Source organism: Dipodomys ordii, unplaced genomic scaffold (assembly GCF_000151885.1).
Source record: "Dipodomys ordii isolate 6190 unplaced genomic scaffold, Dord_2.0 Scaffold165, whole genome shotgun sequence".
Lineage (NCBI taxonomy): Eukaryota > Metazoa > Chordata > Mammalia > Rodentia > Heteromyidae > Dipodomys > Dipodomys ordii.
The window spans coordinates 479,476-504,499 of record NW_012267381.1 but is presented as its reverse complement, the minus strand read 5'-3'; the positions used below and the strand labels follow the sequence as shown (position 1 = coordinate 504,499).

Below are 25,024 nucleotides of genomic sequence, written 5' to 3'. Positions count from 1 at the left end.
TTTTTCTTTTTGCTTATGTGGTGCTGAGGAATCGAACCCAGGGCCTCAGGCATGCAAGGCAAGCACTCTACCACTGAGCCACCTTCCCAGCCCCTCCTTTAGCTTATTTTTTTAAAGGAATGTTAATTTAAAAAAAAAGGACTTGGAGTTTGGGATTTAACTTGCTTAGCAAGTGCAAGGTCCTGAGTTCATTCAGCTCTGGGGGAAAAAAAACTATTCACTTAGCATTGTCTCCTCTGATACCTGTTCCTGAGGGTTCTTAGAGGAAGATGAGACTATGTTCTTCCAAGGATCTCCAGTGACAGCATAGATCCCAGTCAGAGCCAAGATCCTTCCTTTTTTTTAATTTCAAATGTTTACTACGTAAGAAACTAGACAAGAGGAGAAACAGGTCAGGAAAGGCTATTCAGAATACAGTGTATCAAGTACTTGTGATGTGCCAGGAACTATAAATGACACTTAACGTTTTGTTATGCTTAATCCTACGGCTAAAGTAGTTATGGATATCAAAATACCCAGCACATTCTGAAGAGTTATGAAGTGGACCAGAGAATTGAGCCCAAGGCTGTGTGACATCCCTGTGCATCTAGTCTTCATAGTCAGTGAGGTCTACCTTTCCTCAGACCCCTTCCTCCTAGATTCTTGAAAAGCCAAGGTCTAGAGGGTGCAACGGGGGGGGGAAGGGGTATAAAACAGGGTGTTCGATACAAGATGTGTCTGTGTTTGCTTCATACATATATGTGCTAGAAAGAGTACAGGATGCCAATTTCAGGAGATTGACTAGGAACACTAGACATTTGGCTTCTAGGCTAAAAGTAATTATGGCCAAAAAAACAGAAGCCAAATTAGGTTTTTAATTCTCTGGATAGATGAAGTCCATTAAATGGTTTCAAGACCACACAGGGCAAAGGCACAGGAAATTTTCAGTCTGTAGATCACATGGTTAAAGCCATGTCAGGCATGTCCAGAATCCCAGGTATTTTATCCATAAATGTCAAAAATGTAAATATAATTTGTTTTATTTCCAAGTTGTCTATTTTTCATATCTCTTCAATGACTCATTTGCACACCTATTGTAATGACAGGATTTTGGAATGGCGGAGGAATTTGCTACTAAGGCCCTGGAGCTGAAACCGAAATCTTATGAAGCTTACTATGCAAGAGCAAGGGCAAAACGCAGCAGCAGGTGAGAGAGAGAGAGAGAGAGAGTGAAAAGCAAGAGGTCTCTTCTCTAAAAATTTGGCCAAGGCAATGTAGGTCACTTTGGGACAAATGGGTCTGTACTTGAAGACTTAGAGCCAGGCTTTGGGGGTGGCTCCAATAGCAGAACAGTATTTAGCTCAAAATCAAAATCTTCTGAGCTATGGAAACAAGAGCTCTTTATTTGGGTAGAAAGACAAAATGGAGAATGACATTTTGTTTCAAGAAGACTCTGCCATGTCTCACTTTTCAACCGCAAAGCAGATATCAGAAGAAGGTTGCTTAAGCGAAACATCCCACCAGCCCTTTTAAAGGGAAGAACAGGATGGGTCACTGAGTGTTGCAGCCTCCTCTCTTTTCTTACAGGCATTTGACTACTCCCTGGATCATTTAGCTCTCCATATGGGATTCTGCGCAAGTCTGGTGGCATCAACCTTCCTCACCTGTACGCACGCACACACACACCACACACACACACACACACACACTCTCCTGCTGCCAGTATTGAGGGCCCCAAGAGAAATGCCAGGCACCATCCATATGCCCATCTAATATAGTTTGGCTACTGGGCATGAAAGCCTCTAGAAAGACCTAGAATCTTCTGTCATTGTTCTTTGGGTAACTTGTCACTGTCATTGACTTAAACTGCCCAGCACCCCACCTTCTCTCAGATTCTAAATGGGAAAGGCCTGCTTTGGGTTCACTGCTGTGACTAGAGGGGATATAACATGAAAAATTAAACATGAAAATAAGGTTAGCGATGACAATGGAAGTGATATATTAGTTTTAATTAGCTAAAGTAGCAAAATTTTTACAGAAACTTGACTACTGAGTTTTCTTGTGAAATTTTCCTTACCACAGTCCAGTTGTCCCTTTTCCAGGCAGTATTAGCAGAGAGGATGGGAATCTGCCTTGACAGTTCATCTCCTTATTTGCAAATTAGAATCTCAGCTCGGCCCTGAGTCACCTAGTCAGCAAGCTTAAATACCTGCCTGACTTTGACCTCGTGTCATAAGATACAACAGTGCTACAAGGTAGAAAAGGCAGAGGAAGGACGAGGTTCTTCTCTAGAACAGGCCTACCATTTATAGCCAAAATGCTGAGAATATATTTTGAAAATGTCTGCTGCATCAGCAAGATTTTAATATTACACTAATTATTGTTCCTATTAAACATTATTCCTACTAATGCTACTTGACAGTGACACTGTAAATGACAACCCCATATACCCCTCATGCTGCTGGTATACATTTGGGCACTCAGAGAATCTTCCCGAAGGGCCTGACTGGACTGACACAATGGGGATTTTTCTCCACAAAACCCAGAGAGGCCAGAAGGAAGATGGAAGCTAAAAGGGCTAGGAAATCATTCTGGGCTCTGGAATGACAGTCTGCTGTTTGATTTCTTACAAATCAAACAGAACCTAACCTCCCCAGACTCCCACAGATGCCACCACAGACCTCTGAAATAGTGGCCATAGTTTTAGCTCTTGGTGATTTCTTTTGATTCAGAATAACTCCAGTTTATGTGTTTGCATTTTGTCAAGCAGACAGTTTGCAGCAGCTTTAGAGGATCTGAACGAGGCCATCAAGCTGTGTCCAAACAACCGTGAAATCCAGAGACTCCTGATAAGAGTGGAGGAGGAGTGTAGACAGATGCAGCAGCAGCAGCAGCAGCCACCACCACCATCACAGCAGCCTCAGCAGGACTTACCTGAAGAAACAGAGCCTGAACCACAACATGAAGATATATACTCTGTCCAAGACATATTTGAGGAGGAGTACCTGGAACAGGATGCTGAGAATGTTTCCATTGGCCTCCAGACAGAGGCTCGACCCAGCCAGGGGCTGCCAATAATCCAGAGCCCACCCTCCTCTCCAGCTCATCGGGATTCAGCCTACATCTCTAGTTCACCTCTTGGCTCTCATCAGGTTTTTGACTTCCGGTCCAATAGTTCTGTAGGTTCCCCTACTAGGCAGGGATATCAGTCCACCTCGCCTGCTCTTTCTCCAACTCACCAGAACTCTCACTACAGGCCTAGTCCACCACATACTTCCCCAGCTCATCAGGGTGGATCTTACCGTTTCAGCCCCCCTCCTGTGGGAGGGCAGAGCAAAGAATACCCAAGCCCTCCCCCTTCCCCTCTCCGGAGAGGCCCTCAGTATCGGGCTAGCCCTCCAGCTGAGAGCATGAGTGTCTATAGATCCCAGTCGGGTTCACCCGTGCGCTATCAGCAAGAAACAAATGTTAGTCAGCTTCCTGGCAGACCAAAATCTCCATTATCCAAAATGGCCCAGCGGCCATACCAGATGCCTCAGCTTCCTGTAGCAGTTCCCCAGCAAGGGCTCAGGCTGCAGCCCGCCAAGGCCCAGATTGTGAGAAGTAACCAGCCCAGCTCAGCAGTTCATTCAAGCACTGTCATCCCTACAGGGGCCTATGGCCAAGTAGCCCATTCCATGGCCAGTAAATACCAGTCTTCACAAGGAGATATGGGAGTAAGTCAGAGCCGGTTGGTTTATCAAGGGTCAATAGGGGGAATCGTAGGGGATGGGAGACCTGTGCAGCATGTCCAAGCCAGCCTGAGTGCGGGTGCCATCTGTCAACATGGAGGGTTGACCAAAGAAGACCTTCCACAGCGACCTTCCTCTGCATATCGAGGTGGCATGAGATACAGCCAGACACCACAGATTGGGAGAAGCCAGTCCGCATCCTATTACCCAGTCTGTCACTCAAAACTAGATCTGGAACGCTCCTCCAGCCAACTAGGTTCCCCTGATGTGTCTCATTTAATCAGAAGACCTATAAGTGTCAACCCTAGTGAAATCAAGCCCCACCCACCAACCCCCAGGCCATTGCTACACTCCCAGAGTGTGGGCCTTCGCTTTTCTCCATCTAGCAATAGCATCTCCTCCACCTCCAACCTAACTCCTACTTTCCGGCCTTCGTCCTCAATTCAACAAATGGAGATCCCACTGAAACCGGCATATGATAGGTCATGTGACGAGTTGTCACCCGTGTCTCCCACTCAGGGAGGTTACCCCAGTGAGCCCACCCGATCCAGGACCACACCATTCATGGGGATCATAGATAAAACAGCCCGGACTCAACAATACCCCCACCTTCACCAGCAGAATCGGACCTGGGCAGTGTCATCAGTCGATACCGTTCTCAGTCCCACGTCTCCAGGCAACCTGCCTCAACCCGAGTCCTTCAGTCCACCGTCATCCATCAGTAACATTGCCTTTTATAACAAAACCAACAATGCACAAAATGGCCATTTGCTGGAGGACGATTATTACAGCCCACATGGGATGCTGGCTAATGGGTCCCGTGGAGACCTCTTGGAGAGAGTCAGCCAGGCCTCCTCCTATCCTGATGTGAAGGTTGCTCGGACCCTACCTGTGGCTCAGGCATACCAGGACAACCTGTACAGGCAATTGTCCCGGGACTCGCGACAAGGGCAGACATCGCCTATCAAACCAAAGAGACCATTTGTGGAGTCTAATGTTTAAAAGACATTTGTTGGAGTGAGACCCGTATGTTTTCACTGCACACATTTTCAGGCTTGGTTTCCACATTTGAGGTAGTTCTCTGGCTTAATTTCTCATGTAGTTTCTGTGTGGTGTTCAGAGGTGGCAGCCCACATGCTGAAATCCTTTGCATGCAGCCGACTGGGAAGCTGGCCTCAGTGAGCCAGGACTTCAGTTTCTCTTGTCTGTGCCCTAGCCACATGCTCTCTCCCTCCCTCTCTTCCAATGCCAACGAGGAGATTTTTGTGCCGTGTGCTTTAACCCAGGGAGATCAGACACACTGGTCAGCTTTTTCCAGGAGACAATCGCTTTCATTGATGTTCTTGTTGTATAAATGTCTTTTTCTTTTTCTAAAAAGTAAGATGTTCTTGTTCGTTTTCTTCTAGGAACTTTAGAAAGAGTGTGATGCCCCTTTGCCTTTGCATTCTTATCCAGTGTTACCAGATAGCCAACCCCAGTGCATTCCTGTGTCATGGCCTCCTCCCGCTCACCGCAAGCTCCCCGCAGTCATCAGGTCCAGAAGGTTGATTTGCACTGCTGCTGGCCTTCCTATGGGGCAAAAGGATCTAGGAGAGAGAGAAGAAAAAGAAGAACTAAGTCTGTTAAATGGAAAGAAAACCCCAGTATAGCTATTTGAAATGTCACTCCATTGATTTTCCAAGAGGCATTTTAAGACCATTTAGAAAACAACCAGCCCTTTAAAAATGTTGGTCAGCCAAGTAAAGTCAGTGAGAACTCTGGGTATTTTTAAATAATTCACTAAGAATTTTTCTGCATGTTTTTAACAGCTAACCCCTAAAACCTACTGATTTTCTAGGGGTAGAGAAGGGAACCGATACATAGAAAGACAGAAGGGAAAAAAAGATAGGAGTTTTCTGTATCTCAGTTGAAAGGCTACAGAAACTGGAATAAGTCTCCTTTTTAGATCAGGAAACATCATTGAATACCAGATTCTTCAAAACAAACTGTTCCAATGGCCGCTGATGCAGTAACCCTGTTAGCTGCATCTTCACTGGAATCCAGCTCTGTTCTGCTGGCCCTTTTTTTTTTCCAAACCCAGCTGTGAAGAAAGTTGTTCTTCAGGAAGCTAACTGGATGCTCTCGGGACCGTAAGACATTCCCCAGCGTTTCCATCTAGGGCCATTCCCTTCCATGCCAGTTGTTACCTAATTCCATATGTAGACCTAGAGTTTCATTGTCTACTATCAAAGAAATCGTGTCTTGTTGTAGGAGCACTGGGGTGATACTTGAATATGAGAAACAACAAAGTGTTCAGGAGCAACGACAAACCCCTTTCAGTTCTGTTTTGTAGCTGGGGGTAGGGGCACAAGACAGACAATAGGTCTCTTCTCCCATCACTGTCTATACATCTGGGTCTTACAGTTGTTTGTTAATCTAACATTTGAGAGACTGAGGCCACTAAGAGATGGATAGCAAAATTGCAGAAACCAAAGCCTTAGCATGTTCCTGGCACTAACTGGCCATAAGCTCTTAAAACTAAGCATCTCAAGCCAACAAACAGCTAAAACTAAACAAAGGAACATTATTTGTCTTCTGTTTTTAGGAATCATTCTGCTCTTGTAAATAAAGGGCTACAGAAAGAGCAGTTCCCTGAGTAAAATCCAGCTTTTGACTACTCCTTTCCACGTTCTCTGAAAGGAACAAAGCTGAGACCAGAAATGTTTCTTTACTAATTTAGATTCTATCAAGTAGATGGACCCCACCCCTCAGCGTCCCCAAGCCTAAAGCAGAGCAGGACTCAACTGAACCAGACACTTTGCGCTCTGATGTATAAGGATTGCCTCCTACTCCAACACCATTGTGAGCATCAGTGGCCTCGACCTACCTACCCATCCACCCATTTATCCATCCATCTATCTGTATCATGTCTTTTCATCTCCCACATCAGCAAGATGATAGATTTAGCTGTAGTATTAACCTGTAGAGCTTCGAACCCACTTGAGGCTTCTCAGCTCCCCTTCTGCCCAAGGCCTCAGCCCTGTTGGTCTCTCAGTATCTTATCCCTTTCAAACCATCTCCCAGTGGGGCACTGCTATATTCTAAAGAACTTCTGTCTACTAGAAAAGGGTCCCTACCTGTCTAGAGCGTCATGCACGCCACTTACTTCTCCAAGTAGTTTGGGAAGGTCATTTGGTCTTACAATGACGCCACTGATATCACTCCTCTACAGGGTCTCTCTTTGGGTTTTCCAAGAAAAAAAATGAGATTTATTATCTCCACCTCACTGCGCAAAACACCTAAAATATCAGCAGTCAAATGTGATTCTTTTTTAGCCATCATAAGAGAGTGAATATCATGACTGGGTGCCAGTGTTCTTGACTAGAAAACGCCAGCAGGAGCTTCCTGGGGCAGGAGACCAGAGTCTTCTTTTGGGAGCCGACTGCCTGTGCCCTGTTTTGCTACTTCACTGCCATAGGACGATCTTAGTACTGTATTTTAGAGACGCCCCTTCCCTAGCAACAGGCATCTGCCAAATCAATGTCTGGCTTTGGGTGGGAGGAAAATTTTTCAAATGAAACTGGCAAGTTCTGCTCACCCAACTCATATCATCCGGAAATGGAAACTGGTGATAAACTTCAGCTTACAGGTTTCTCACCAAAATGTGTGTTCCGTTTCTCAGAATTCTTGCACTAGTGGGTTTCCATCACATCATGTCTAAAAAATGGGTGCACTTTACTGTTTGAATTTGTAACTGATAAATACTGGATATTTAAGTGTGAGTAGTGTCTTCATTAGAAATTAGCAGAATCGCTCTTGTCTTAGTGTATTTTTGAGGGAAAAAAAAACAAGGAAAAGAAAGAAATCAAGCAGTGGGTACACTTATAGCACAAGAAATAACTTGTATATAAGCATCAAAAAGACTAAGAATTTTTAAAACTTAAAAAATATTTGCAGTGATTTTAAAGTGCTTTTCCAGCAATTTTCTTAGGGACTCCTGAGACATGGTTACTTTATTTACTGGATCAGTAAGGCACACAACAATTTAAAATTAATGTTTATTTACAAAGTAAAGGGAAAGCCTATATAACATGAGAATTTGGCACGGACAAAATGGAGACCATTTTGTATCTGCTGTTGTATCTGTCCAGGTTGTAGATGTGCGCTATTAAAGTCCCAAGTTAATAGAGCACAAACCCTTCTTGTTCCTCTCCCATGTACCCCTTTTTAGATGTGTTTAACTTAAACTTGATGGCTCAGGAAAATTCCACTAATTAGAATCATGTACAGTGTTCCAGGTAGTCCAGATATACCAGTTGGCTGATTTTAGTTAAGCCTGGATTATTCTTAAACATTTTTCCTAAATTATTGTGAACAGAACAGCTTAGACAAAGGTGTTCTCCATCCTTATATTGTATAGTAGTTTATGAACTCCCCTCTAAATATTGGTATTTTTATATTCCAGAGATGTACCCAATAGAAAAGTTAAAACCAGTATCTAATTTAATATCCATAAGTATTTTTCCTTAGACTTTAGTCTTATAAAGTGGGATATGTGGACGTCACTTGTGCTTCACCGTACTTACCACTAGGTGTCACTGTGGCTCTGCAACGTGCTTGTCTGGTAGCAAAGAATGGCTATGCCCCCTCTGGAGGGGCTGCATCCAGGGCAGCAGGCAGGCCTATAGACTGTGAGGTTCAGGAAGAAGGGGACTAAGGCCTGAGGGAGTCTTCAATCAACCCTGCCAGTTGTAGCAAGACAGACTCTGAATGCTACCTGCTTAGAACCGTCAGCCAGGTAAAGGCTGGGAGAAGGCTGAATAGAACTCCCTTGCTCTGGTGGATGGGTGGGTATGTGGAGGACCCTTTTCTTCCCCCATGAGCATCCCTCCTTTCAGTTCTTCTCAGCATCCAACTTTTATTTATAACTCTAAAAGTCATAGTCGAGTGGTTTGTTTCAAAGATAGTTATTTTTTTACTGCAGAAATGCCTTGGATAAAACCAGTTCACTGAATCTTTGCCACAAAATGGAACAGGCTCCCCCAGGAAGCAGGATGTGCCACCCCCGTGCCCATCTCCTGTTGAGGCTCCCAGTGTTCAGCAGCCTCACTCACTCACCCTGCCTGCCTATCCTTGGGCTGCCCACTTCTCAAGAAGCCGACCTTCGAAGCGCCATACCCAGGGCCCTGCCTCCCTGCGCGCGCGCTTGCTGGAAGGTGTGGCTTCTCCTTTTCCTCTAGGAACTCCAGACCAACCATCTACCATGACTAACAATGAACAAAGGGCTTAGGGGTAAGAGCTACCTACAAAGAAGCGTCATGGAAACCTTCACCATGCAATGCCTTGAACTTGGCTCTGGCTGCTCCCAAGGAAAGGTGGCTGGCTGGGGGCCTGGACACAAGCACAATGGGGCTGGTGAGCCACTGTGCAGAGCTACTTGAATAATCACTGGGTCTTCATCAACTCCTTTTGTAATACAGACCACTCAAGGGCTGAAGTGTTGGTGACCTTCATTTCGGTGTCCAATGCCTCACAGCAGCTGAACCACCCTGAGATGCTTGTGGCCACATGATGGTCACAGTCAGAGCTTTGAAAGTCAGTACCAAATGAACGTATAATTGGACACCAAAAATCAAGTGTTACTTTCATGTCTCCTTACCTTATCATTTCCTCCCACTGACTCTGATCCCTACACTTGGCTGAGCAGTCAGGTTGCAGCTGGAAGCATGGATATGCAGGCCAGCATGGTTCTGGGGGGAGGGAGTGGGGGGGAATGTTGTTTTCAGACAGACCTACTCTGTGGAAAAAAAGTGACCTAGCTGCTTGTTTTTGTAGCACTTGATGGCTGAATTTGTCTTTCACTAATCACTAACCAGAAAATCTGGCTAGGACTCAACTCATATCCTTTAGTCCCCAGGACCAGACAGAGAGTTAATTCTGGAAAATTCAGTACTTGAATGTACCTGCCTTACTGTGTACCAATTTGCTGGAGAAAAAGAAAAAAAAAAGTTTTTTAAGTTAGAGATGCTGGCTCTAGATCTCTGCTTCCTTCACAGGTTATTTTGGAACTCCTGTAAGTTACACTTCCTGTCCTGATTTTTTGTTGTTTTTTACCTTTGGCTAATTCCTGCTGAGTGGGGCCAGTTCCTTGTCAGGCTCAGGGCAGGTGCCATTCTCAGGCATGGCCTCCTTTCCATCTAGTGCAGCATCTGTGTCTCTGTTCTGTCTCCTCCAAATCTAAGATGATTTTAATTAGTACAGACATGTGCAGTCTACAATTAAAGAGTGATTTGTACTAATATGATTTTGATTCTTCCTCTTTGCTGTCCTTTCAAGACACTTGCTGGAAAAAGCTTTAATGCACTTAGTTTTCCTTTAGGTTTTCTATAACTCAGATGTAAAAGACTTTCTCTGTACAGTATATTATCCAATGCATGTTTGTTCTCTATCCTGATATATTGAACACCACACAGTCGTGAACTCGTGCAGTGGGGATGCCCCACACCCAGCGGAGGCCTCTAGCCCCGTGCATAAGGAAGACATTTTCCTTTGCTGTACTTGCTTGAGCAGTTTTCTTGTCTGTACATGTGAGCTGTGTGAGATAGATGTGAAAAGTTCAAATGAATGCATTTTCCTGCCCCATGTATACAGAGCGTCATCTGTACAATGAACTGTATGTACGAAAGCAAATGTACTTATTTATAAATGGTTAACACTTGGAAAAACCTGGTGCTGTGCTGCTTTTCTCCTTCCACTCTGCCCAGGGAGCTAACTTCTGAGGTTTCCCTCACTGAGGTGAGGACACCACCCCTGAGGAAGACCTTGGCCAAATTTCTGATGGTTTGGGCCTAGCCTACTGCTACAGGTTCAGCATCATCCCCTTCCTGCATCTCTTCACCAAGCCAAGCCATTGAGCATCTCAGTGATGGGCACTCATGGGAGCGAGCTGTGGGCACGGTGACAGCTCTAGGCCTTGGCAAAGCCTCTCTTCATGCCTAGTTTCAAAAAATAAGGCTTTTCTAGCCAGGTGCCAGTAGCTCATATCTGTAGTCCTGGCTAATCAGGAAGTTGAGATCTGCAAGTCACAATTCCAAACCAGCCTGAGCAAGAAGATCCATGATTGTTATCTCCAATTAACCACCAAAAAGCTGGAAGTAGAGCTGTGGCTCAAATGGCAGAGCACTAGCCTTGGGCACATAACCACAGGAACAGTGCCTGGGCCCTGAATTCTAGCCCCAGGTCTGGCAAAAAAAAAAAAAAGGCTTTTCCATGGAACCTACTGCACACTGTTTAAAAATTCAGGCATCTCATTCTTGCCTAGGCTGGCCCTGAGCTGCTGCACTCAAGCCATCTCCCCCTTCCTACTACCTCCCCCTTGTAAGCTGGGCCTATAGGTGCAGGCCACCAGGCCTGAGTACTCTTGCTTCATTTTGCATAACCACCTTCCCAAGTCCCAGGTTGCAGGGAGCTGCCAGCCAGGCTGTCCAGTTGAGAGTCTGAGGATGCAGTGGGTTGGCCCACACTGAACATCCCAAAGCTAAAACTGGACAGAGCTAGAGGCTCACACCTTCCAGTGGCTTCAAGCCTCCTGAAATCTTGCCATATAGAAAGTAAGCTAGGTAGCTGAGTTGTGAATATAAAGAAAGAAAAAAAGAATGGCCCACAGTGAGACATGAAGCCTTTCCTGCCTAATTGAAACCTCTTTGTCTACTTCAGCTACAAGCAAAGAAGGAGACAGCTTCCTCTAGACATCAGATTGTGCTAAATGACATTTTCCTGGGTAACCATATCCACTTTCCCAAGTGACCAAAGCCTACAGAAGCAGAAAATCACCTGGGCAAGCCCAGTCATCCCAACCCGGATGTCATAATAGCCTTTGAAGAGCAGAGGAGACTCAAAGGAACCACCTGCTTAGTCTGAAAACTATTCAAAAGGAGGGCTGTGCACTGGTGGCTCACACCTGTAATCCTAGCTACTCAGGAAGCTGAGATCTAGAGGGTCATGGCTCAAGGCCAGAAAAGTCACTACACTCCATCTCCAAAATAACCAGCAAAAAAAAAAGGAGGGTTGGAGCCATAACTCATATATTAGGGCCCCAGCCTAGCAATTGTGAAGCTGAGTTCAAACCCAGGTACTAAAGAAAAAAATCAAAAGAGAATAAGTGGTAGCAAAACCCCAGCTTTTCAACGATTGCTGGGGCGTTGGAAGAAAGGCTGAAGGTGAAACAAGAATTTTCCCCGAGCTGAATACAAGACCACTCATAGTAGAAGCAAGCAGAACTCAAGAGAGCTTTCAGAAGTTCCTGCTTGCTTCCTCTTCTAACAGAGGCCTTTTTGTCAACTGTAGCTGGCTGCTTCTCTGTGTGGGTCGGTGTGTGAAGACTTCCTGCAACCGCCCAGGAAAGGATCGACATAAACTATAGAGCCATCGTCTTTAATCCTTCCCTCTGCCTTCACACTGGCTAGCTCAGTGCCTGAGCATTGTGTGACATGTGCCAAGCCATATACTTTAAATATTTGGAAGCAAATGAAGGTCCACAAGGAAGCCTTGGTTCAAAGAAAGGCTACAGAAAGACCTATAGGGTCTGGCTTTTCTACCAGCTCCTTAGAAACCAGCTTACAAAGGATAAGGTTGGACAAAGGAAACAACTTAGGATCTGCTGTAAGGGCCCCTTAAATAGTGAGCTCCTCAGGGAGGTGTTTTTGTTTTGTTGTTGGGTCATTTGGGAGGTTTGGGAGTTGTTGCCATGCTGGGGATCAAAATCAAGGTCTTGTACTATGCTAGACAAGCTCATTCGCACTGAGCTACATTCCCAGACCTGTTATTTTAAGATAGGGGTCTGGCAAAGCACTGGTAGCTCATGCCTGTAATCCTAGCTACTCAAGAGCTGAGATCTGATGATCATGATTTGAAACCAGCCCAGGCAGAAAAGTCCCTATGTCTCTCATCTCCATTTAGCCAGTGAAAAGTCAGAAGTAGAAGGATGGCTTAAGTGATGCTGGCACCAAAAAAAGGAAAAAAAATGAAAGAATACTGTACTTTGGGGATACTGCAGGCTTTAACCCTTACCAGGCACAGGCAGTGCCACCATCCTAGCAATTCTTTAGGAAAATTGTCTGATATGAGGATGAGCCACTGGTACAACACCACCACCACAGGCCCATTTCAGTCCTGTGCTGGGCGGGGGCGGGGGACCACCACTGACAGTCACTGACCTTCCAGCCCTAGTCTGAGAACAATTTCTCTCAACCCTAGGAGAACTGACTCAACCCTAGGAGAACTGCTGGAGCTCTGAGTCCTTCCGTTGCTGTATAGTCAATGAAGCTGGCAAGCAGTCTGCTGTAGACATTTATTGATTCATCTGTTGCACATCAGGAGACTGGCTCAAGCAAACATTGAAACCACACACATCTGTTGGGGTCATCTTTGGTCCTTAGTCATCCAGCATACACTTTGGCAAACAAACCAGTTTACAGTCTCATTACAAATGCAGGGTTCCTGTTCTCTGTAGAACCTGGCAAGGGAGATACATGATTGTACATTGGTAGTTTGTCTAAGGGCAAGTTTCCCATGTGTAAATATTTGAGTGTGTATGCCAGTGATCACACGATTGATAAGACCCCCGTTCTTGCCAGGTACACAGTTGAGCAAAGCATCATCCTGGGAGTGGAGAAGAGATGGAGGAGACTGGGGGAGGAGGCTCATCATTACAGATCTGAGAGACAGATGGCCAATCTGTTTCTCAAAGGCAGCTTTAAGGTAAAAGGCAACTTTTAAAACAATAGGAGTCTGTTTTAGTGTATTCCTTAGGCAAACTATATCTGTCCCAAGTTGTCAGCAGTCAAAATTGTCCTCAAAGTCCAGAAAACAAAGGAAATATATTCACCAAACTCAGGAAAGCACAAGATCGATGCTCTAATCACGTTATTTCTAGACTAAAGCCAAACAGTGACTCAGCTAACAGTACATTAGGGATTGGAGTGATGTGCAGACACCATGGGCCTCATCTTATTCTGTCTTGATCTTAACATCCTGCACAATGGGCCCAGGTAAGGGAGGGGCTCAGCCTCCAGCTCAGAAGCCCCTAGTGGAGCAACATGAGGTTGCTCGTTGCTTAAAAACCTAGAAAGTGTCTGTGCCCTTGGCCTCCTGGACCCTGCCTGAGATGGCCTGAGTGGAAACCAGGGCTAAGCCCAGGCCCTGCCAAAAGGAATCCTGGGACAGGCAGCTGTGAGGCTGCTGCCTCCAAGCAGGCCAGCCTCATGGGCCAGGGCAAGGATCTCTGAGGCCATCTGCATCTGTTCCCTCCCACTCACACAAAGCCATCCCTCGGCTCATGGGTTAAGGAACAGGAGATTCAAGATGGCAGCTAGGCTGAGACATATCACAGCGCTTCCCTGGGCCACTCCCTCCCTTCTCTTCAGGAGCTTTTCTCTGCATGCTAACATACTTGAGACATATCATCACTGGCTCCACTGCCAACAACTCTGCTATACAAAGCAGCAGCCGTTGCTCTTCCCAGCCTTCCCATCTCAGCCCTGGAGTTTCCCTGGCTTCACCACAGGCATCTGCAGCCTGAGAAAGGGCAGAGCCACTCTCCAGCATCTCTAAGGATCTGCCACCATCTGATCCCCAAAGCCTTCTGTATTTGAAGGAGCAGCACAGGGGCACAGGTCTCCTGCAGGCCTTCACAGGAGTCCTGTGATACCGCTATAGCTGCAAGGGAGGAGGGAGAACAGAGGACAAACCCTAACCTAGAATCTAGCTAAACCAAACCCTATTCCCTACCCAGGCTGCCCATCCTCTGCCCAGAGACATGAAGACAGCCTCGGTAAGGGTGAACAAAAAGACACCTATGGGAACCCCACAGAACGGAAGAGCCACCCCTGCCAAGCCCCCGAGGAGGACCAGCCCTCATTGAGAGCTGGGGCTGTCTCCCTCAGTCAGGGTCTTGAAGTCCATGGAAAGAGCTTGCTCTTCAGCCTGGAGAGGCCGCTTCCAGTCGGCTTGAGCCAAGATGTAGACCACAACCACAGCGAAGGAGACCAGCAGCAGGCCCAGCACATTGGCCAGGACCCCCTCGGGCTCAAATGTGCTGTACTTGGACCTGCAGGGGAAGGGAGAAGGGAGAAGCCACCCCAGGGATTCTCATTAGGACAAGTGTCATTCTGATCCCCAGTGTTAAAGACACACTGGGTTTGCCAAAACCAATACCAGCCCCTGCATCCCTTCCCAGACCAAAAAAAAAAGCCATTGCTGCTCAGTAAATAAACATCCTGTGAAGCAGAGGCTGCAGGCCTGCACTTGCTGCCCGAGGATACTCACCCCAGTTTAAACAGCAGCGCCTCTTTTAGGCCAAGCAGGGCTGTGCCCACAGATAGGAGGAAGATGGTGGCTCCAAAGAAGATGTGCTGAGGGCGGTAGCGGCTCCTGAGAGAAAATGAAGCTCCAGGGAACAGGAAGAAGCTGAAGCCCACAAGCCACTAGAAGAAAAGGAGAGGTGCTGGCCACTGGCCTGCCCCAGACACTGCCAGGGACCCTGCCTTGCCTCTCCCACCTGGGTATCCCTTCCTAAGAAGCTTTTGCCTTGAGGCTTTAGACCTATGGCAATTCCTCACCCTGTGGGAGAGGGAGTGAGACTAAACACAGGCTAGGTGGGCAGGAAGGGAGAAAGGGCCCAGGGCACCCTGAACTGTAAAATCCTAGCTTTGCTTCCATTTCAGCCTCTAAAGGCAGCTCCAACTGAACTAACCAACTCTCATCTTTGGGCATGCATCCTGGAAAATGGGCCCCTCCTCTACCTCCTGCATCCCTTGTGGCCATGGACCTGGGGCACTGGAAGATCTCACCTGTACAAAGTAAAGAACAAAGACAAGCAGCCCACACCAGCTGTGCAGGCTGTACAGGTCTGCGTAGCCCTTCTTCTTGTGATAGTCGAACACAGCTACCAAGCCTGGACCAGAAACAGGGGCCTCGTGAGGATAGAGTTGGATGTGGAAAAGGGTGGGATGACCTGAGGGAAGCTGCCTGGCCAGAACTTCTGGGCTCTGGTCCAGCCCTTCCTGCCAGCACCCAGTGTCCGGGCCTGGGATGCCTGTGGGGGAGGGTGGTGGGGAGCCAGTGTCCTGGCCTGGGACGCCTGTGGGGGAGCGAGTAGGGAGTGTACAGCTCCGGAAAAGGTACAGTGTGTGATCAGAGGCTGTGCCCGAGCCCAAGCAGCAGGTGGGACAAGGGAAGGCTATGCCAGGAACTTACCCACCAGGGCAATGACGAATGCAAAGACATGCAGCAGCCCGTGCAGCACCTTGGTTGTGCGTTTGGCCTCTTTTCTGAAGACGCGGTAAACCAGCAGGGCTTACAGGAAGGAGAGAGAGAGCATAAGTTGCAGTAGGCAGGTGCTGGCCAAGCAGCCAGGAGGCTCATGCCAGCAGACATGGATCAGAGTTAAATGCAAGGATGGCAACCATCTTTGGATGAGAACAGGATAACAGAGGGCTCGCTGGAGCCTCCGGCAGCTTCTGGCCTTTGCACTACCCCATCATGCACATCATGCACATTCAGAGACCAGGATGGAAGGCTTTTCCACAGGCTCTGCCCTCAGTCTTCACCCACAGGCCCAGCAACACCCTCCCTCCACCCCTCCACTTCTTGCCAGGTGTCCAGTGAATTTATTCATTGGGGCATTTGGGGCTAGTCATGCAGTGACAGCACCTTTTAGTGATGTTGCTTCTTAGAGAGTCCAGTGCTGAAGCCGAAGGGTCACTGCCTTTGGCAAAGCAGGCTCCAAGTTCCCAAACGGGACCTGCCATCCCCACCTAATCCCCACTGCTTGGTGGGCAGGGCCAGGGCCCTTAGGGATGCCTCCTAGGATCTGCTGCTCTTAGTGGCTGCCACCAGGACCGCCTCTAGGAAGAGATCCAGATCCCTGGGTCCCTAGCTTGCCAGCAGGGTGCAAACTAAACATGCCTGGCTCCCATCCCAGGGAAAGGAGCTCTAGTTCAGCCAAGTCCAAGTGCAACAATCTACATATGCACACACTCCTGCTGCTTCTCCCACTTCTTAGCCACCCCGGAGGCAGCCTACCTCACAGTCAAGCCCTGGCTGTCTGCTCTAGAAGAGGAGTGTGTATGTCTGTCTGTGTCTGTGCGTGCATGCACACACACAGATGCCCCTTGCAAAAGCAGTAAGGGAAAGTGCTAGCCAATTGCAGGGCAGCTGCCACCCACTAACCTCAGGGCCAAGGTTTAAACTCTCCCCAAGTTCTCTCCCAGCTTCCTTCTTTCTTTTCTAGAATCTTTGATTTGTCAAACTGGAAGAGACCTCAGAGTGACATCTACCTCCCCTCCCCAGGACCACCACAGCTGAGGCAGCTCTCAGGAGCTGGCCCCATGGAGACTCACCATCACCCTGCAGAAAGATCATGCCAATGACCATGCAGAGGGGGTGCACGTTAAACTGCAGCACGTTTTCCCAGGCAATGCCCCCTCGGTACAGACCCAGCCAGGCCCCAGTCACAGCCACCACAGTCAGGCCCAACAGCTGAGAGAAGGCCACATAGTATGGTAGTGCCCTGGGGGTGGGCATGGGGCTGGCACTGCCGTCCATGCTGAGGCTGCCTCTGCAGGAAAGACAAAGCCCAGAAGGGCAGAAAATTCATCCATCTCTACACATCTCCTCTTCCACCTCCTCTGCCCCTGTGCTGACTGCACACCCACCCCCTAGACCCAGCTCAGCCGGAGGCCCAGCCTGTCTACCCACCCAGACAGAGTCTCAATCGGGTTCCATGTGCAAGGAGGGGGGGCAAGGGGAAACACCCCAAATTCGGATGTGAACATGGGCACCATGCGTGAGCTCTACTGTTTCAAGAGGCCTTGGGTTTTCTTGGGTTAGGCTGAGAGGTAAATGATGAGACATGGGCGAATTCCTTGAAGGTACTGTCCCCAGATGGATGGAAAAGTACAGCTGAGGCGATCAATGGCCACCTGTCCCCTCCCTGACTTCTCAACTCCAAGTCTTGATAAAAAGGAGTCCCTCCACCATTACCCCCATCGCTCCCAGGGCCAGCCCTGGCAACCCATAGCTGACTATCCTGTAGAGAAAGTGCGTCCAGCCACTAGGGGGCAAGGGAGCCCCAGACCTCCTTCCCTTCCTGTCTGCCCAGACCTAGGGCCCATGGAGGAGCTGCTCTACCCACTCAGCTGCGGTGGGGGGCCAAGCCTTACATAGAATTCCGGGCTTGTCATCCATCCACTGACATGTGGGGGTGGGAGGGAGGGGGGAGCTGCCTGACTTAGATTTCCCCAAGCGAGGCCCCGGGGCAGGCCTGGCCTTGCTGCTCAGGACAGAATCCCACTCTGTACTAAGGGGTTTGCTTTGGAAACAACATTCACACCCACTGTGGGAGTGTGGCTGTGTTTCTGGAAAATGGCGAGGGAACCTGTCAGAATCCTGAGGAAGAACCTAGCCCACTGCCATCACAGCTGCCACCACCTGCCCCTGCAGCAGGGTGCCAGCAGCAAGTGAAGGGGCAAACAGAGACAGCGCTGGCCTTCCACAATGGCCCTGCAAGGCTCATGCGAAGCATGCAGTCTCCTGACACCGGGATTCCACCTACACACCCCAATTCTCTGCCCCCGCTGACAACTATTAGCACCCCCACCAATTCAAAAGAAAGGAGGTCAGGCATCAGTGGCTTACACCTATAATCCTAGCTACTCTGGAGACTGAGATCTAGGGAACATGGTTCAAAGCCAGCCTGGGCAAGAAAGTCTGTGAGACTCTTAACTCTGTTTAACCACCAAAAAGCCAGAAGTGGAGCTGTGGCTCAAGTGGTAGAGCAGTCACATTAAGCAAAATAAGCGCAAGGATAGTGCCCAGACCCTGAGTTCAAGCCCTAGGACCAGCATGGGAAGGAGGAGGGAGGGAGGGAGGGAAAGAGAGAGAGACAAAGAGACAGAGAGACAGAGAGAAACAGAGAAACTGAGAGAGAGAAACAGGGAGAGAGAGAAACAGAAATGGAGAAGGGAGAGAGAGAAACAAAGAGACAGAAACGGAGAGAGAGAGAAACAGATGGAGAAGGGAGAGAGAGAGAGAAACAGAGAGATGGAGAAAGGAGGGAGAGAGGGGGAGGAGAGGGAGAGGTAGAGGGAGAGAGAGAGAGAACCTGCATCTTCCTCCTTGGTCCACTAACTGCACACATGGGCTGTACCACTGCTGACTGGTCTCTTCACCACGCCATAGCCAAGAGCCGTTCCCAGGTTCTCACTAGGTCACCACACCAAGCGGCCATGTTTGCACACTTGTCCATGGAAGGGCCAGGTTCTTTCTCAGTGTTTTGCGGGTTCTCTCAAACCACCTTCCAGAAACACAGCCTGGAGCCACACTCCCACAGAAATGCTATTTCCAAAGCCCTGGCCAACAATGAACCCCTATTTGTAGAACTCTTGTCACTTGCTACCTGTGGCTCTGCATGACTGCAAAATGTCCTCCACTTCTGCCCTTCCTCCAAATCCAGCCCCACTTCTGTGGCCTACCATGCTCCCCCTCCACCTGGACACCCACAGACCTTAAAACACATCCAAGGTCAAGGTCCTCTCCCATCAACCACCTCCCTCCACCAGCAACAGCCACCGGCCACCACCACCACCACCCTCTGTCTGACAGCCCTGTCATCCCTTTCCTGCCACTAAAATGTCACCTGCAGGAGGGGAGAGGAGGCTGTAGGGTCTAAGCACCAACAACACAACCTTTGGCCTGCCAGGCCTCCATCCCTCCCACCCAGCAACCTGCTCTCTGCTGCCGGCACACTCTCTGCTGGCACACTGCAGGCCCAGGGTGGCCATCCTGCTCACCACTTTGTCCCCAGCCCCTCCTTCTGTCCCCCACACTCTCCACGCCTCCTTACCCTCTTGGGTTCTGTCTTGTCCACGTCTTGGAGACTGGGAGGGGACTGGCTGTTCTAGGGGACTGTAATGCCTCTCCCTGACTCTCTCAGGGAATACAAAAAGGAGAATGCGGTTCTTCTCAGCGCCCCTGCATCCTCCCCAGGTCACCCTCCCTTATTAGATTCATCTCCAGAGAGCTCAGAGTGCGGGAATCTGATTAGCCCTATCGAGAAGAACAGAAGGAACATTGCCTGCGGCAGGCTGGCCTGCCACAACTTCTTAACACAAGTCAAATACAAAGTGCAGATCCAGGGGTATGGGGGAGCCATACCCTGCTCTGCCTGTGCCAATTAATCTCTCCATGAGGCAGACAGAAACCCAAGCGAGGCTCTCCTCCCAGGGTGATGGATGACCTGTGCCCTAACACTGAACATTCAGTCCTGAGTTCCTGGGACATCCGCTGCCCAAGTGCTACTTGCACCTGCCCACCAATGATGACATGGAGCAAGCTGGGCTGGGGGGGGGGGGGGGGGGGGGGGGGGGGGGGGGGGGAAGGGGAGGAGAGGAGAGGCGGGACCCAACAGCCAGGGAGCCACAAGCTCTTCACATGAGGATACCGTAAGCCTAACAGGAAAGAGTATAGCCCGCATCCCAAGTTTCAACCAGCAAATATCTGTGCCACTCAACAGTGATGTTTTGTTTTCTTTCTCTTTCTTTCTTTCTTTTCTTTTCTTTTTTTCTTTTTCTTTCTTTCTTTTTCTTTTTTTTTTTTTGCCAGTTCTGGGGTTTGAACTCAGGGTTTGAGTACTACCCCTGAGTTTCTTTTGCTCAAGGCTAGCACTCTACCACTTGAGCCACAGCACCACTTCTGGCTTTTTCTGTGTATGTGGTACTCAGGAATCAAACCCAGGGCTTCATGCTAAGCAAGCACTCTACCACTAAGCCACATTCCCAGACCCTGTTTTGTTTTGTTTTCTTGTGCTAGTCCTGGGGTTTGAACTCAGGACCTGAGTGCTGTCCCTGAGCTTTTTTGCTTAAGGATAGCACTCTACCACTTGAGCCACAGTTCCACTTATAGCTTTTTGGTGGTTCGTTGGAGATGGGATTCTCATGGGCTTTCCTGCTGGAGCTGGCTTCCAACTGAGATCCTCAGATCACAGCCTCCTGAGTAGCTAGGATTATAGATGTGAGCCACCAGTGATCTTCAACTGCTTTTTGAACTCCTACTCTGTGTAGGAGCTAGATGTTCCTACTAGGTGTCATACAGAGAAGACACCGTCCCTGCCTTCCACCTGGGAACAAGTTACAGCATGTGTATTCTTTGTAATCTTCTGGCCCTTCCCACTACACCTGAGAGAGGTCTGTCTCCTTTCATGAAGGTTGCCCTGTAGTCTGGTCTCCAGCTGGTGATGCTGTCACACTTTCCAGATCCTAAAGCCAATCCAGGTCCCAGCAGCTCTTACTGAGGAGGTTACTTTGCCCCAGAGTCCAACAGTACTCTTCCCCATCTCCCTCCAGCCTCCTGCTCCATACCCACCCACCCCCAATACTGCCATGGTACCAAGTATGGGTGCTGCCTTGCTGCAATCCTAGGAAACAATGGGTAGCAGTGGGTGGGTGGGAGAGAAGTTCAGAAGGGCAAGTGAGCTGAGAGACTGTCATTTGATACCACCAGGGCAGCTCTCCCAGGCCACAGAGCCCGAGAAATCAGGTGAGCAGCCTGGGAGGAAGACAGACACAAGGGAGGGCCTTTGGAAATACTGGAGTCTTCTGGTATGAAGATGCTACCAGATCTTGGCAAGAGGGGTGGGAGCAAACTCACCTGCACCAAGCAAGATCATCTGCCTTAGGTGGGCCTAGGGCCACAGTTAACATTTCCAAGTGTGAGAAGTCCAGACTTACCTCCCCCCCCAAAAAAAAGACAAAATAGTGCTGGGCATGATAGTACACACTTGTAACCCAGCCTGAGGAGGCTGAAGTAGGAGGATCTCAAATTGAAGGCTAGCCTGCACCACATAGTAAAATCCTGTCTCAAAACAAATAGATGAATGGAAAGTCCTTGAGTGGTGGGGATCTCCCCTTGCAATTTGGTTCAGTTCAACATAATGGACAACTCACTGTAGCCAAGAAGGGACTGCACAGATGGACAGCTCTGGGCAGAGCCTGGCCTGACCATGGCATATTTTCTTTCTTTTTTCTTTTCTTTTTCTTTCTTTCTTTTTTTTTTTGGTCAGTCATGGGGCTTGAACTCTGGGCTTGGACACTGTCCCTCAGTTCTTTAGCTCAAGGCTAACGCTCTACCACTTGAGCCACAGCGCCACTTCTAGATTTCTGGTGATTTATTGGAGATAAGTGTCTCACGGACTTTCCTCGCTGGGCTAGCTTTGAACCATGATCCTCAGCTCTCAGCCTCCTGAGTAGCTAGGATTACAGGCATGAACCACTGGCACCTGACTCCATGGCATATTTTCAGGCACTGAAATCAGATAAGATTTGCTTCCCGGTGAGCCAGTGCCTGAGTCACAGTCCTTTCTTTCCCAGTCCTGACTGAATCACCCCTTTCTAACAGGGTGCTCCCACATGGTAAGCTGTTCTTTGCCTCTGTTCTCAGAGCAGAACTGTGGGCTCCGGCAATCTCCTCTTCCTCCTCCTCCTCTTCCTCTTTTCTTCCTTTCTTTTTCTGTCCCCAAAGGCTGAGCTGTGAGACTAGAAAGGTTTTCAGTTTCCTGAAAAGGTCAATCAGTCCTGGCTTGATGAGAATTCAGATTTCTGTCCCGGGTGTAGGCTAATTCCACACCAAACTTTCTGGGAGCTTGGGGACAGACAAAAGTCTATGCAAATTACAAGTCCTTTACTGCTTACACCTGCTTCTTAAAGAGGTTATTTATCACTTGAGTAAGATTATACCACAATTGGTGTTTAGATTAACATTGGTGTATAGATTAAGATTGTATCCCATTATTGGTTCTTGTGACTTTAAGGATATTGTAACCCTACTTTCTGCATGTATGCCCTTGTACCCTATTCAATAGATACCTTGTAAAGCGGGCCCAGGGCACCTGAAGCTGACGGAAAACTTCAGGCCCTCGGTGCCCTAAACCTCAGTTCCATCATGGTGTCCATTACTGTGTTGTCCCCAGTCACAGCAGGTTGTGACATGTTTTGTTTTTGTTGTTGTTGCTGCTGCTGCTGTTTTTTTTTTTTAAGACAGTGTGTCAAACTATAGCCCAGACTGGTCTTGAACTTGAAATTCTCTCACCTCAGCCTCTCAAATGCACCCCCATGCCTGGCTCAGACCAGTCTTGCAATCCCACAGTTCCCTGTACACTGCTACTTGCCATCGGATTTGGGAGGGGAGGGGTTTGACAGGTATCTGACAGCTTCTGGAACTTTCCACTATGACAATCAAACATACAGACCCCAGCATGTACACATTACCTGCAGTCAGACGCCCACTTAATATAATCACCAGAGACATAGCTGCCCCGAGGGCCTAACCTGCACTAAGCAGTGAGCTCCCTCCCCATGCCCGCTGTGTTTTATTAAAAGGCAACCAGGTCTAATCTCATTATTGAGCAGCAGACACTGGACACGTTGCACAGCCCCGGGCAGCAGAGGGCAGAGAAGGGAAGGCTGGCCATTGGGAAGCCTGTTTTAGTCAGGCTTATTGCAAAGGGTCTTAACCGAGTTAGAAAAAGACTGTGACAGGAGTAGGATCTGGATCTTTCTTTGAAGGATGGAAATATCCCAGCTGTCCCAGAACATGATGAGAAAAGGGAAACTGAGGGCTGAACTGTGGGGCAGGACAATCTCTTACCACCCCCACCCAAGGTACCTCAGGTAGAAAGCAGGCTGTTCCAGTCAGCATTGGGTAGAGAGGGGGTGGGGCTCTCTGCCACTTCTTCCAACTGTTAAAATGAAAAGATTTTCATGTCTGTTAAAATCTGAGGATAAACTTTTAGAGTCAAAGAAAATGTTTTAGTTGTTAATACAGTCCGGATAAGTTATCCAGATAATTAGATAATTTATCTTTGTACAAATCGAGCTGTAAAATATCATTTTAATTATATCATTTGTAAAGGCTGAAAGTACCTAGAGCCTGTGAAAGGCACAAAGCAGCCTGGCAAATGCAGCCTTACACAATGGGTCAGGTTGTGATTTCAAAGCGGGCTCCACTGTTTAGGACAATGTGCCCCCAAGCAAGACAAGGCCCCTCTCTGAGGTTGCCTCCTCTCAATGGGACACTGAAACCTACCTCACTAGACTGGAGAGAGACTAAGTGGGAGAATCTGCACGCAGGCCTGGTCCAGTGCCTGCCACACGGTAGGCATCAGCCAATTAGCAGCCTAATGAAAACTAAATCTGGCCCAATGGCATCTGCGGCATTACACAGCAGCAGCAATTCGTTGACGCAAGAGTTTTGGGGCCAGCAAGAGCCACCTGGCAGCTGACAGTACTAAGCCCTCTAATGAATCCACACACCCCTTCTGCCCACCCTCAGTCCCCCACACAACAAACACCCCAGAACAAGGAAACAAGCAGAATAAGCTGCTTTTAGTGTATGACATTTCATAGTCACAAAACATTTATGAACTGATTAGACAACAGGGTGCGGTTTTCCCACTGCAGCTGGGGTTTGGAGGTGGTTCGTCTGCCATTAGACAGTTCTCCAGTGCCAAGAGAACCACCCCAAGTTAGGAGAAGCCAGAGCTGAGCCTGCCAGGAGAAGGTGGCGGGGCAGGGACCCGGGAGCGTTCCACATCCGCATTCAGGAGCTCCTCCCACAAAGGGGCGGGGCTGGGGACAGCCTAATTTTCCTGCCTCCATCTAAGGGGCGGGGGAGCTCGTGGAGAGAAATCGAAGTCCACGGAGGGGGTGGCAAGGCTTTGTTCTGGTTTGGTTTTACATTTGCTTTGTAAAGGAACAGAATGGAAGGACCTAGGATGAGACTTCATTTTATGAATCTTAGAAATCCCTCAAAGACCCTCTAATGGATCTTAGGAAAAGAAAACCTTCAAAGAACCAGTCTTGGCAAAGGGTCACTAAAGAGAAGGAGAGGCCAGGGGAAGCCAGAGTGCGCACAGTCTTGGGGACGGTGACACAGAACGCAGGGAAAGGGCAGGCCGAGAGGGGCGGCGGCCCGGCCACCAAGCCTGGCGTCCAGAGCAGCAGCAGGGCCCGATCTTCACACAGTTCCGCACCTGCAGTACCCAGAGCTCAGGGGGCTCCCCCGTCCCCCAAGGCCAGGGCAGGATGACGCAGACGCTGGGGTGCTGAGAGGCGAAGAGGGGACCCATCTAGCCGCTGGACATTTCAACGCAAGACCCAGCCGAGGGGACCGAGGTGGGGGCCCGGGTTTCAGGAGTCAAAGAACCGTGGTGGCAAAGGCTGGTCGGTCCACTTCCACCCCGCCTTGCTCGAAAACATGAACCACGGGGCCTAGATTGGAAC

The 25,024-nt window shown here is 48.7% G+C and overlaps 2 protein-coding genes across 5 annotated transcripts in view; one reads left to right on the top strand and one right to left on the bottom strand.

Moving 5' to 3' along the window:
- Positions 1-7,537, top strand: part of Tanc2 (tetratricopeptide repeat, ankyrin repeat and coiled-coil containing 2) — a 278,406-nt gene extending 270,869 nt beyond the window's left edge. Inside the window, exons 23-24 of the mRNA XM_013033239.1 lie at positions 1,086-1,186; positions 2,750-7,537. Coding sequence (XP_012888693.1) covers positions 1,086-1,186; positions 2,750-4,712 — 2,064 coding nt within the window. The 3' untranslated portion in view covers positions 4,713-7,537. The remainder of the gene's footprint in view (positions 1-1,085; positions 1,187-2,749) is intronic.
- A 5,487-nt stretch (positions 7,538-13,024) lies between these two features.
- LOC105998552 (cytochrome b561) lies at positions 13,025-23,483 on the bottom strand. Of its 4 annotated transcripts, XM_013033305.1 has the most exons (7): positions 23,409-23,477; positions 19,594-19,796; positions 17,090-17,307; positions 15,945-16,043; positions 15,539-15,642; positions 15,015-15,172; positions 13,110-14,796 (listed from the first exon to the last, which is right to left on the bottom strand). In XM_013033305.1, exons 3-7 carry the CDS (start codon positions 17,292-17,294, stop codon positions 14,604-14,606), a joined length of 759 nt encoding a protein of 252 aa, XP_012888759.1. In that variant the 5' UTR covers positions 17,295-17,307; positions 19,594-19,796; positions 23,409-23,477; the 3' UTR covers positions 13,110-14,603. The 4 variants fall into 4 exon arrangements, with proteins under 4 accessions (XP_012888760.1, XP_012888759.1, XP_012888757.1 ...); XM_013033306.1 differs by lacking the exon at positions 19,594-19,796 and having other exon boundaries at positions 13,025-13,203; positions 23,409-23,483; XM_013033303.1 differs by lacking the exon at positions 19,594-19,796 and having other exon boundaries at positions 23,409-23,483.
- Between the last annotated feature and the right edge of the window lie 1,541 nt (positions 23,484-25,024).

Bases quoted from the DNA above. Each gene is read 5' to 3' on its own strand.
- LOC105998552 (XM_013033303.1), bottom strand. From the start codon at position 17,294: ATGGACGGCAGTGCCAGCCCCATGCCCACCCCCAGGGCACTACCATAC. The intron at 15,643-15,944 runs GTAAGTTCCTGG...TTTCTGGTCCAG, and splicing joins ATTCGTCATTGCCCTGGTGG to GCTTGGTAGCTGTGTTCGAC. The intron at 15,173-15,538 runs GTGAGATCTTCC...CTTTTCTTCTAG, and splicing joins TTGTTCTTTACTTTGTACAG to TGGCTTGTGGGCTTCAGCTT.